The 14,200-nt window shown below is 42.8% G+C and overlaps 1 protein-coding gene across 5 annotated transcripts in view; it reads left to right on the top strand.

Annotated features, from left to right (window-relative positions):
- MPP7 (MAGUK p55 scaffold protein 7) overlaps positions 1-14,200 on the top strand; it is a 293,702-nt gene that overhangs the window by 167,465 nt on the left and 112,037 nt on the right. For all 5 annotated transcript variants that reach the window (XM_054020780.1, XM_054020779.1, XM_054020782.1 and 2 more), the window contains 2 exons: positions 5,516-5,593; positions 11,708-11,788. In XM_054020780.1, the coding sequence (XP_053876755.1) occupies positions 5,516-5,593; positions 11,708-11,788 (159 nt within the window). The remainder of the gene's footprint in view (positions 1-5,515; positions 5,594-11,707; positions 11,789-14,200) is intronic.

Raw genomic sequence — 14,200 nt, 5'->3', positions numbered from 1 at the left:
TCAGTCTATGTCCCCAACAGACACAATCTGGACTGGATAGTCATGGTACAAGATCACATTGGGTCATCCCTGGAGTGGTGGTCGGACCTTAGCTCAGTGTTGGAGGGAGTTCCCTTTGCGGCTCCATCCCTGTCGGTGACTCTGGTCTCCAATGCTTCGGACCTGGGTTGGGGAGCTCACCTCGGTGATCTCAGCATGCAAGGTCGCTGTTCGCAAGGCGAACACTCTCTGCACATAAACGTCAGAGAGCTCAGAGCGGTGCGCTTGGCCTGCCAGGCGTTCCTGCCTCACTTGAGGGGCAAGGTAGTACAAATCCTGAGACAATAATGCAGCAATGTTTGATATCAACAAGCAAGGCGGAGCCTGTTTGTCATCCCTTTGCCGATAAGCTCTTTGGTTGTGGGACTTTTGTTTGCAGCATGCCATTCATCTCATAGCCTTGCACCTCCCGGGGCCCAGGAACGTGTTAACAGATCACCTCAGCAGGACCTTCTTGTCTTGCCATGAGTGGTCATTCCATCTGGAAGTAGTCAGTGTAATCTTCCAGAGGGGGGAGACTCCCATGGTGGACTTGTTCACATCCAGGCAAATCAGGAAGTGTCACATCTTCTGCTCAATTCGCAGGATCGACAGAGGCTACCTGTCTGACGCCTTCTTGCTCCCCTGGTTGAGGGCTCTGCTGTACGCTTTCTGCCAGTGCCATTTAATCCACAGAGTCCTCATAAAGATCAAGCAGGACAAGGCAAAGGTAATCCTGATAATTCTGGTTTGGTCTCGCCAGCACCGGTCTTCCTGTGTCTTCTTAGAGAATTTTGTCATGGATCACTGCCTGCATCAGGTTTTGCTATGAGCAGCAAAAATGCTACAGCTGGCGATTGTAACCACCCAGTCAACCAGAGCACAAGCCTCATCAGCAGCCTTCCTGGCCCAGGTGCCAATTCAAGATATCTGCAGGGCCACTACCTGATCATTCATCCATACGTTCATGTCCAGTTATGCAGTCATCCAGCAGTCCTGGGATGCTGTGGGCTTCGGTAGAGCAGTATTGCAAACTGCACTACCGTGAACTCTGGAGATTTTGCTTGTGAGTCACCTAGAATGGAATCAACATGAGCAAGCACCTGACGAAGAAAAAACGGTTACCTACCTTTTGTAACTGTTGTTCTTAGAGATGTGTTGTTCATATTCATTCCATTACCCACTCTCCTACCCCTCTGTCAGAGTTACTGGCAAGAAGGAACTAAAAGGGTGTAAAGCTGGCGGTGCCTCATATACCTGCGCATGAGACTTCAGAGGGCGCCAGAGCAGGCCTTATGGATATCGCTATGGCAAAAAATTCCAACAACTATGTACTTGGGCAGGCACACACCTAGAATGGAATGGACGTGAGCAACAGATCTCGAAGAACAACAGTTACAAAAGGTAGCTAACCGGGTTTTTTTATGTAATTATATGTATACTGGAGAAATCAAAATGGAAATACTTTTTTCAAATGAGACGAGATTATACTGCAAATCACATTAGTTACTAAATCGGAGGCTGTGTGCCTTGCAGCAGTTACTGAACCAGAAATGTCAATTCTGTTATCAGCACCGATTAAACATGTCAACACAATAAAAAAGACAATGCTGAATTTTAGGTTGGTAGACCCTCTTGCACTGTCTCCAGTCTTTGCACGGAGTTGGAGAGTCTACCTTAATGACCAAAGCTACACCTCTACCCCGATATAATGCGGACCTCAGGGAGACAAAAAATCTTACCACGTTATAGGTGAGACCACCTTATATTGAACTTGCTTTGGTCCCCCCGTTCCTTGTTCCCTAACCACCCCCTCCAGAGACCCCCATCCCTAATCACCCCCAGGACCTCACCCCCTACCCAATCCCCTGCTCCCTGTCCCCTGACTGCTCCGACCTCAATTCACACCCCCTGCCTCCTGACAGGCACTCACCGGCAACGGCGGGAAGCGGAGCAACGTGGCCGTAGCCCGCTCCACTCTGCCACCTCCCAGCCATGGTGCTCCGCTTCCCACTGCCGGTGAGCGCGGGGAGGTTGGGGAAAGGATGCCCCCATACTCACCTTCGGTGGGAAGTGGAGCACCACGGCTGGGAGCTGGCGGAGTAGAGCTGGCTGGAGCTGGGCTGCTCCGGTTCCCGCCGCCGGTGAGTGTGGGGAGGTTGGGGAAACGACGACCCCCGTACTCACCTGCGGCGGGAAGCAGAACGACGCGGCCCCAGCCCACTCTGCTTTCCTCGCCCTTGTCCCAGCTGTGTCGCTGGGGGGAGGGGGTTGGGGAAAGGTCCTGCACTCATCTACGGCGGGAAGCGGAGTGCCGCGGCTGGGAGCTGGCAGAGTGGCAGGCTAGGGCCAGGCTGCTCCGCTTCCGCCATTACCGGTGAGTGCTGGGAGGGATCCCTTCCCCCAAGTCCCCTCCCCCGAGTGACATGGCTGGGACTGGGGCGAGGGAAGCGGAGCGGGCTGCTCCCGACCCCCTGCTAATCCCCTGGGCCACTCTGGGACTGCGGGGCCCCCCAAAATGCCCCCCCACAGCTCCTGTCTCCCAGACCCTGGGGGGCGGAGCCCCTGCCCGCCCCCGAGACCCTCTGCCCCTTAGCCAACCCCTCAGCCTCGGCCCCTCTAAGAAAACGATGGAGACACTCCAAGGCAATTTTGTTTATTCTGGCCATAAACTACAGGTGCCTTCACCATTTTTTTGGGTCAATTGTACTGTAGACTGTTAATACATCTGAAAGAGTCACCATGTACACTTGGTCTTTATCAATCACTTTTAGGAGATGCTTGACCTAAACTACCATAGTCTCTTTACCATTCCCAGGCCGAAAACCCAGATTTAACAGGAGTCATGGAAATCTGAGAAATACAAAGCTCAAACTGCGTCCCAACTGTCTTAACAATTCTCCAAAAGAGGAAGTTTGGAAAGTGGGCAATACATGAAAAGAACATCCATATCAAGCAAAGGTTTTCTAGAGCAGCGGCCTAACAACTGATGCTTGAGATATAGGCAATTTGTTCTCCGACAAGGAGGCATAGACTAATATTCACCAATAATGACCCTAACACCATCCATAATCTTACAAAGATTGATAAAAATCCAAATAATAGATTGTAGCCCAAATGTAAATACAACTAACTGATACTTTCAAACTTCCAAACTTTCTTGCTTCAATTCACTCCAGACATAGATTTCCTGCCACGAAGGCAACCAATGCAACAAATCTTCTTACTTTAATATTTGCCTTTGTACCACTCGAATGCATCAGTTATACCTATGTGGAAAATATTTCATACATATGATACCCCAAAACTCAACACTATTGAAAATTACAAGAGGTTGCATATATTAAAATTGCAGAAGATAATTGAATAACAGAAAAGATAGTGAAAATGGAAGTATTCAGTCGTAGGATTACTACCTGACTGGGGAAAGAAATTAAGAGATACAGAGCAAGGCAGAAAAGAGATTTTCAGCAGGAATATTAAATGGAGAGTGGATGAAGTAGAGAGATACACAAGGAGGCTGTCCCTGATGGCAGCAGCAGCAAAGAAGAAATCTCTTGCACCAAAGAGGTTATAAGTGGAAGAGTCAGATAGCTGGCAAGTACTACATGAGAGAAGAGAGCTACATTGTATAAAGGTAGCTTGTAGCAAGTCCATGAAAGGTTTTTAAAACCTGGGAAGGCAATTCTGAACTGAATTAGGAACCTGAAATGGCAAGTTAATGAACTTGTATTTTATATTTGCCTTCTTAAAAAGCCAGATATACTAAGATAAACAGCAAATTTGTCAGGTAAAACTGCTCCCTTTATAATTCTTTAACAAGGTAGGCACATTTTGATGTACACCTCTACCCTAATATAATGCGACCCGATATAATGCGGGTTCGCATACAACACAGTAAAGCTCTGACACACTGCTCTGAGCAGCGTGTTAAGAGGGCCGGGCCGAAGCCAAGGGGTTGGATCTAGTGCAGAGGCGGGAAAACTACGGCCCGTGGGCTACATCTGGCCCGCGGACCCGTCCTGCCCGGCCCTTGAGCTCCTGGTCAGGGAGCCTAGGACACCCCCCCCCCAGTGTCACCCTACCCCTGCAGCTATGCTGCCGCATGGGCAGCGGGGCTGCAAGCTCCTGCTGAGCAGAGTGGCAGTGTGTCTAGCTCAGGCTGGGCGGTGCGGCTGCCAGACATGCTGCTCTGAGCGGCATGGTAAGGAGGTCGGGGGGTTGGATAAGGGGCAGGAGGTCCCAGAGGGCAGTCAGGGGACAGGGAGCAGGAGGCGGTTGGATGGGGCTGAAGTTCGGGGGGAGGGTGGTCAGTGGACAGGGAACAGGGGGGTTGCATAAGCATGGGGGTCTCGGGGGACCTGTCGGGGGCTGGGTGCTGTGGATAGGGGTCAGGAGATGGGGAATGGGGGGGTTGGATAGGCGTGGGGTCCGGTCCAGGGGGAGGTGGCTGCTTGGGAGAGGAGTGGCCCTGGCTGAGCCTTATTGTACTCCCTCCCGCCAGCGCAGCAGTCCCTGCTTTGGTTGCTTCTGTAGCTGCTTCTGCTGGCTGGAGTCCATGTTTGTGCTGAGGGGGAGGGGGACAGTATTCTAGTGGGTTAGATGTTTTTACATGTTACATGATAATTTAGGTTATTTATGTCATCATCTTTTTATTTTGTTTATTTTATTTGTGTCTAGATAATGATGATAGGTGAACAATATAAATTTTAAAAAAAGAGTTATGTATGAAATATTTTCAAAGATAGGAAGATTATTTTTAAAGGCTTTTCAAAAATATTTTGGCTATTTTAATATTAAGCAGTGGAAATTCTACTTAAAATGCCTCACTTATGGGTGGAGAGAAGGTATTTAAATGATATGTATGTTCTCCTTTTGAAAAAACCAAAGAACGTTGCATTCTACAATTATGAAACTTTTTACATTTTGGCAACACTATTCAATAAAAACTTAAAATAAAATCAAAGTATTTTAATTTGCTGAAATACAACTTTTTCCTGCACTGTTGGGATTCATATTAACACTACTTTGCCCTTCTTTCTGAATTATTTTAATGACTGCAGCAAATCCACTGAACTGTCTGTCAAAATGTGGGTGGCAGGCTATTATTCCACTTAATAAATTATAATTTACGGGAGGTTTTATATCCATTTTAGGGATAAACACTTTATGCTTTGTATTTTCATCAGCAATGTAATAGATATTTAAAGCAATGTCAGAAATACAGGCATAGAAAACTGAGGGGAAAATCACAAATGTTTAGTTTTTCTGTGGGTTGGTCTACATACTGAACATTTTTTCCATCTGATTTCATGTTTTTAGCACTTCAACAGAGGTGCTTGATGAATTGCATCTACAGTATTGCCACCTACAGATTTATAAAAGGATGTTTCTTTAGTTACAGACACTCAACAGATCAGTTAACTCAATACGGTTGTGTTGTCATATTTGCTTTGCTACTAAGCATACTTATCTTTTTTGTGCAATTGTCTTCCAGATTCATGAGAAACTGCATTACTTTGAAAAACAGAGCCCTGTACCCATACTCCATGATGCAGCAGCCTTGGCAGATGATGTAAGTGTCCCCTGCTGAGATCACTGGTACCAAGTCTCCCAAAAAACTGTCTGCAAGCAGAACTCCTCATAGTGCAAACATATGAATGTAATCCTCTGAGCTGAAATCATAAGAAGCTGCAAATGTTTCCAAAGGTGCTGTCATCACTGGGCTTATTGCTGATATTACTTTGATTTTTATTCACTTTCCTGTTGTAAAAACATGGCAAGATAGCCTCTTGTTCTACTTTGGTAACTACGTAATAGAAATTTCAGGTTGGAATTCTACTGGGAGGGAAAAGCTGTCAACTATTAGTGTTTTGAGAAGGTCACAGACAAGAGGAATGCTTTGGAAAAATAAAGACAAATGAGATAGCTGTACTGTTGACAGGACAAGAAAAATGACAGATAATACTACAGGAATGAGGCATATGAAATACATAGAAAGGAGGGCTTGTCCAAAAAATACCTGTTTGAAAAAAAAAATAGTAGTGATTTATGGATATTAGAGCTTTCCAAATTACCTTTATAACTAAAAATAAATTATGGAAGTGGTCGGCATTGATAGAGTAGTTAATTTCCTGTTACTATAATTTTTATTTTAAACGAAAAAAAAATCCAACCTGTCATTTCTTGCTATTTGGTTAATTCTAGGGTTCAGATGAATTTTGCACACACCTGTATAAACTATGACTGAACCTGAGGTAGGATGGAGAGAGAAATGTTTATTAAACTGTGGTTTAAGTGAAATCCATCAGTCTTTGTTGTAATTGGTGATTTCAGGTGTTTTTTTTTTCTTTTGATAAATGCAATATGTTTTAGGATTAATTTCAAACATGGAGGCTTTGAATCTTGTTGCATTTCATAAATGTTCTTTGAATGTTTAGTTATTGTTTTTATATAATGCCCATACATTTTAAATAAGCCATTTGTGTATTTGGCATGAAACTGTTGACATATTTAGGATTACAACTTATCGTACAAAATCAAGACTATCACTATGTTTGAAACATTACTGAAAAAGCCCATTTACGAGAATTTAATCATATTTCAGTAAGAGGATATCTACATCCTGTGATGTATCAAATATAATAAAAAATTTACTGTGGCGTCAGACATTAACAATGTTTCCTTTGAAGTAACTGCATTTAGGCAAATAATTATTTTGCAAACTAGAAAGGTCATAAAAATGTACTCCCAAAATTCTGTTTATTAACCTCTTGTCACATAGCATAAACCAAGTTAGAGTTTGAGTGCCTTATCTTTTGAGTGCACAACGTAAAGCACTTGAAATGGGCCTGATTTCAGAAGTGCTGAGCACCTGCTCTCTGAATATCAGGTCCCTTTAAGATGTCTCTAGTTTGGGCACCAAGAAATAAGGCACTCCAAATCTCTGTTCAGTTCTGAAAATTTAGGCCATTGATCTTTACTACACTAAATATGTAATGAAAAATTAATAGCATATGTTCTACAAAAAGTGTATGCATTAGAGATGTGAATCTGTGATTTCTGAATAATGGTATTTTTTAAGATTTGACTTTGGTTGATACCTGGAGTTTCTAGTGCTTTTGTTATTCTTTTTGTGTAATTTGAACAGTTCACATTATGGGCCCATTCCTGTAAGGTGTGGAGTTCTACTGAATTCAAGCTAAGCACTTCTCAGAACCCAGTTTTTTGTGTGTGTGAATATGTTATCAGTACATTTTTATGGGATTGTAAATTAACTTGTACACAACATATTTTGTATAACTTTAAAATACATGGAATTGGGGCATTAGAGTTGCATTAAATTTTTGGCACTCTTGTTGACAACTAGTAAGCCTTCAAGGATTTTAAGAGCATGTTAGCGATATAACAGAGACAAGGTAGGTGAGGTAATATCTTTTTTTGGACCAACTTCTGTTGGTGAGTGAGACAAGCTTTCGAGTTACACAGAGGTCTTCTTCAAGTCTGGAAAAGGTACTAAAAGCATCACAGCTAAATACATGATTGAACAGATAGTTTAACATAAATAGTTAGCACATATTCTAAGGAATCATTCAAGATGAAGTGGCCTGTTAATACCCCTGTGACCATAGGACAAAAAGAGTGGGTTAGTGGCTTACAGATTGTTGTAATAAGCCATAAATGCCGTGTCTTTATTAAGACCATGATTTTTAATGTCTAGCAAAGTTATGAATTTAAGTGTCCAGGCTCATCTTTTGATAGCGTTGTTCAGATTTCCTTTGAGGATGAGGACAGATAGGTCAGATATAGAGTGATTGTTTTGTGAAAAGTGTTCACCTGCAGGTGTTTTTCATATCACTCTATATCTGACCTATCCATCCTCACCCTCAAAGGAGTCCTGCATAACACTTTCAAAAGAGAAGCCTGGGAGCTTAAATTCATAACCTAGCTAGACACTAAAAATCATGGTCTTAATAAAAACATGGCATTTATGGCTTATTACAACAATCTGTAAACCCCCTCCCCCTTTTTAAATTTTGTCTTATGGCTAGAGAGGTATTAATGGGCCTCTTCACCTTGAATGGTCCCTTAGACTATGTGCTATCAGTTCAATCTTGTAGTTAGCTGTGACACTCTGAGTACCATTCCCAGACCTGAAGAGCTCTGTGTAGCTTGAAATCTTGTCTTGTTCACTAACAGAAGTTGGTTCAATAAAATTCATTACCTCACCCACCTTGTCTCTCTCATATCGTGGGACCGACATGGCTACAACAACAATGCATATTAGCAGTTTAACAGACATTGTGTTTCAACAGATTTTGAATTAATGGTTCTTTTCCTGCTGATATTAACTGTTTTATAGTTAGAAAAACAAGGAAATATTCTTATTAATAAGAAATGTCGTATTTCCTGTGTGTTATAAAACCAAAACATGGAACAGTGCTCCCAAAAATACTAAGTGTTTTTATGAGTTTGTTTTTACTCTTATAATTGGTATTAAGGCTTCCTTCATATTGACTATCAAAAGCCTTAATTATTATTATAATGCAAATGCTCACTCAGAAACCAGATCCTTTTAAAACTGTTATTTGAATCAGTACTGTGCTGATGTAAAGGCTTTCACAACTTTCTCTCTCTAAACCCCCAAATGTCTTGACCCCAGTATCCCCGCTCTGTTCTACCTCTGTTCTGGCATGGCCTCTCCTCTTTCACTATCTCTGGCTCTGGTTTGCTGTTTCTTAGGATTGCTTCATATTCCCCTCTCTGTAGTGGTTGCCCTCTGTAAAATTAGGTGAATATTGTACTAGGTAAGATGCATCAATTCCCTTAAAAGGGAGAATTTCAGAAGAGCATCTCTGAGATTCATGTTCCTGCAATCCTCCCTGTATTCAGGTGATCAGTCGTGGCAACAGCATATACCCAAAGTACATCGCCCAGGTCACACAGAAATAACCCCTTACATTAAAAAAACCCCTACAAAATAATGTACTACTTCCAAAAATGTACCAACAGCTGTGGTGCCTTTTATACACATACCAGCAAACAATCTCTTCAGTTTCTGTTTCCCTATAGGCAACATCAGTGATATTGTAGACGCTTTACAATTTTATAGGAACAGTATTTCCTTCTGAAGACTTTAGGGGAGAACAAAATTGATTATTTTTTGTGTGTGTGTGCTTTTTCAACTATACAGAGCTTTTTTTGTTTTTAAAGTTTATAAAAATGTTTTTAAAAAACCCTTTAAAATTCTCACGATTTTTCTGTTTCCTCCTCACTATGGAATACAACTGTTCTGAAGCTTGTATATTCACACCTGTGCATATGTCCATTATCTTAGAGGCTCAGCTCTGCTATAGTTTACCATTTGTGTGTAACACAATTTAAAGGAAAGAAACTGATTTGATCCTCTTAACAATCTTACTCATTAAGGAATATGTCTTTGTCAATGAAGCTACCATTGGTAGACTTTAATCAATAGTAATGAGCAATGTAAAGCCAAGGAAAGAGAGTACAAAGGGAACCTGCAGTGCTTAACTGCCCCAGAAGACACTAGGAGCTAGTATCATCACAGTTCATGTTCAGCTTCTTAAAACTAACTGAAAAACCATACTACACTAGACCTTTGCATTGTTGGTTGGCTTTATGTGCCTGAAACACTTCACTCTGCTGATCTAAGCTGATTTCTCATTGTAAACTCCTACAGTATTAATACATGAATATAATAATACCTCGCTCTTGTATAGCCAAGTACTTTATTGATGTTTATGATCAACTTTTGTCTGTGGGTCAGAGTTAAACAGTTATTAGAATGTATATGTTGAACTTTCTTGTCAATCTTATTAATTCTAAGTTTGAATTGTAAGGGTAATGGAAAATATATGGAAATTATTCTTATTAGCTGTTTTTATATTTTTAATGCTTAGAATTTTATAATTGTATAATGGAGATATATATTGGATAAAAGTTACATTTGTTACTGTAGCAACTTCTTTTGAAAATCTTTTAGTTTGATTTCTGTGAACTGAAAGTAATTTTAACTTTAGTATTTAGATCGGGGCAGGCAAACTTTTTAGCCTGAGAGCTGCATCGGGTTTTGGAAATTGTATGGAGGGCCGGTTAGGGGAGGGGGTCGTGGCCCGGCCCCCCCCTCATCCGCCCCTCCCCCGGTCTCCTGCCCCCCCCCCCCCCCCCACACACCCACGCTCCCTGTCCCCTGACCGCCCCTGGAACCCCCACCCCTGACTGCCCCCTGCTGACCCATCCAATCCCTCCTCTCATTCCTGACTGCCCCCCTGTTCCCCGCCCTCTGAGTGTCCCGACCCCTATCCACAGCCCCGCCCACTATCCCGAACTCCTCTGCCCTCTAGCCAACCCCCCCACTTCCTGCCCCCTTACCGCGCTGCCTGGAGCACTGGTGGCTGGCGGCACTACAGCCGCACCACCCGGCTGGAGCCAGCCACGCCACCGCACAGCACAGAGCATTGGGTCAGGCCGGGCTCTGCAGCTGCACTGCCCCAGAGTTCGGACCCCGCTGCCCAGAGCATTGCTCCAGTGGCGCAGTGAGCTGAGGCTGCGGGGGAGGGGGAACAGCAGGGGAGGGGCCGGGGGCTAGCTTCCCGGGCCAGGCGCTCAAGGGCCGGGCAGGAGGGTCCCACAGGCTGGATGTGGCCCGCGGGCCGTAGTTTGCCCACCTCTGATTTAGATAAATAAAATTACTTGCTGCAAATAATCATTTTTCTTTGAGATTTTTTTTATAGTATTGATTTAACATTAAAAAGTGATTATATGAAATCATTTTGGACGAGGTACTGCGTAAAACTTCATAATTCTAGACTAGGCTTCAGTGATGTGAAATGTGTTTTGGCTTTTCCCTGCCCTGGAAAAATAGCTGATGTCTGAAATCCTATAGTAGTAAAAATATGCATCTTAAATCCAAATTAGTTAAGAATTTAGTGATAAGAAAAACTGAAACATGAGGAAAGTAGTTCTGGGATTAAATGTTAGACTGTTGCTCTATTGTTTACCAAATCACAACGTTGTAATATTACCAAACATAAATTACTGATCTTGTTGTTAGGACATATTCTGTACATTTTGTGTGCTTGAATAGCTGGTGACCTGTTATAGGCCATAGTATGATTAACCTGCTTTACATTTTAACAAGCTGCTTGCCATGTATGTGTAAACATAATAAAAGGTTCAGACTGCTTGCTCTGTAGGGGCACTTTGCTTCCCTACCCGAGCCCTAAACAGCAGAGCTACTGTGGGTTTTTGGAAGCAGTGTGGATTTCACCACCTCATTCAGAAGCTGTTTTTTATAGACAGTGTCAAAGTTTGATCCAGTCGTTTTTACAAGCAGTCCTTTGTCTGCACGCAAAGGACCATTCACTTAAATGAAGTGCTGGGATTTGCTCTCATTGCTATAAATCAGAATGCGATCTGGCTGTACCGTTGCCAGATATGATTACTTGAGTTAAACTGAGCTGAAAGGCCTGGCTTAAATCTGGTCCACTGAGGGCCAGAAAAGAAGAGCAATGATTGATAGTCTGTTTTTCTTTATGCTGGCTTCTGTTTGAACACACTGGAAAGTAATAACCTTGAACAGGATAGATTCTCAGTTGTCACTGAGGCACCGAGTAAAACAATGCTCTTGCTAATGTTCTTTATGTCAATTCAATCTCCCTCGCAGCTGGCTGAGGAGCTGCAGAGCAAGCCATTGAACACTGAGATCGGAGAGCTGTTGAAACTACTGTCTAAACCAAATATCAAGGTGAGGATGTGTTACACCTGCAAATCACACGCATACCCATTTTCTAAGGCTCCAGAAGGTTTTGTGTGTTTCAGTCAACTTTTTCAAATACTAGGAAGGAGGAGGGACTCAGTATTAATAGCAAAAATGCAAGAAAGGCAGTTAGTATTACCAGAAGATTGTAATTGTTACTGATATTCACAAAAGAATTTGAATGGAGAGGAATTAGTTCTTTACAACAGGAGTTCAAAAAAAATGTGTTAAGAAATCACACTAAATTTTTTTCTTAAAATGTCTTTTAGTAAATGTATAAATATGTTGAAACCACTGTTATGACTTAACTATAATTTGCTTTTTAATTGATGACTGGTACAGAATACATGAATTAAAGTGAAAAGTGTGAGTAAAATATATAAATAGTAAGATTTTATACCTCGGATAATGCATATAGTTAATGTAGTTCTCAAAAACCATCCAGAATTCTCCCAATTATCCTACAAAACCTCATAGGATTCCATAAAATGCCCTACAGCAGGGATTCAGCACTTTTTAGCTGACAGTAATATATGTATGCTATGATCAAATGTAACCCATATTAGCAGTTTGCTTCTTGTTTGTTTTTCACTAGGGATGGGATGAAAAAATAAGTTAAACAGGTATACACTAGTCACTAATGCATATGTTCCTGTGTCTGAGTTAATGACTGTTCAGACAATAGCCATTTTGGTGGTGAAGGAGCAGAAGTAGCTCCTCTGCCCTGAACCCCCAAACACCCAGCCTTGTGCCCTGCACCTCCACACACCCCACAGCCCTCTGCCCTGAACCCCACACACACCCAACCTTGTGCCCTGCACCTCCACACACACCCCAGCCCTCTGCCCTGATCCTTCCCACACACACACCCAGCCTTCTGCCCTGCACCTCCACACACACCCCCACACCCAGCCTTGTGCCCTGCACCCCCACATCCCCCCCAGCCCTCTGCCCTGCACTTCCCCCAGCCTTCTGCCCTGCACCTCTCCCCAACACCCAGCCTTCTGCCCTGCACCTCCACACACACCCCAGCCCTCTGCCCTGACCTCAAGTCGCCCCGCTTAGCCCGCTGCAGGCCTCGGTGAACAGAACCCCAGGCTGGAAGTGGGCTGAGCAGGCTGGCGGCGTAAGATCAGCATTTTAATTTAATTTTAAAGGAAGCTTCTTAAACATTTTGAAAACATTGTTTACTTTACATACAACAATAGTTTAGTTATATAATATAGACTTATAGAGAGAAACCTTCTAAAAAATGTTAACGTATTACCGGCACGCGAAACCTTAAATTAGAGTGAATAAATGAAGACTCGGCACACCACTTCTGAAAGGTTGCCTATCCCTGTGATAGACAATGCCTAAACTTTCTTAGCATGTTTCACACGGCCTGCCATTCAAAAAAATGCCAGTTCCTCATAATCCACGCCTATACTTTACTGTATCTTTTCAGGTAGCGGTAGACTGTGCATATTTTTCAACATTGAGGCCTTAATGGACTGAGTCTAAAGGCTGTTCTCTGGTCCCAATTGTATTATTTTAAGAAACTAAATCATCACCTTTCATAAGGAGTTACAAGTGTAGTTTTCTGTCAGTGTAGTTGTTTGTCCTGCTGCAGTGGCTAGGTCAAGTATGGAGGCTAATGAGTCTGGTAAAGATTGGCTGCAAGAGTGAGGTGATAAACCTGTACTCGTGGTATAGCATCTAGAGGGGGGGAAAAAGAGACGCTGTTTTACAATGGCTGTCTACGCTGATAAATTCTTTCAGCTCTGCACAAATTCAGCTTGTTTTTTTGATGGGTTACTGCTTCTTGATTGGGACCTCTGAGTGCTACCCCATTACAGATAAGTTTGGTAAAATTTATTGAATTTTTGTTAGCATGTTCACCCACTAAACAGTGACTGCTGGTATTCTCCAGAATACCATTAATGAAAACTGTCTTTCCCACTTAATGATGTATACGTATGCAATTATCTTGTTCCTCTTGCTGAGTGGTTACTAGAGTTAAGTGGATTACTATATACCCATGTAATGGTTGAGTTATCGTTCTGAACTTGGCACTTTTTGTGTGTTTGGATAGGACATAACCGACAGGATTCAGTTTTTCCTGTATTTGTCTTACAACGAGGACTTCTGGCTTGCTGCCTTTCTGTTCTAAACCCTTTCCTCCCAGACTGCAATGTCTATGCAGTGTGGTTCCTGTGATGCTGTCATTGAGCCTCTAGCCTTTTTATTTTACCTTCCAGGTCAGGGCTCTGCTGAAGGACTCTTAAGTCTTAGCATGCGCCTTCACAATTATATTTGCCACTATGTGGCATCCCATTCTCCTGGTGAATATGCTAGCATTACAGATTGATTACGTGCACCCATCCCAGTACTTAGACAATATCTCATTAGTCTTAGGGC

This window comes from Malaclemys terrapin, chromosome 2 (genome assembly GCF_027887155.1).
Source record: "Malaclemys terrapin pileata isolate rMalTer1 chromosome 2, rMalTer1.hap1, whole genome shotgun sequence".
NCBI classification, from domain to species: domain Eukaryota; kingdom Metazoa; phylum Chordata; order Testudines; family Emydidae; genus Malaclemys; species Malaclemys terrapin.
This window is presented reverse-complemented; position numbering and strand designations above follow the sequence as displayed.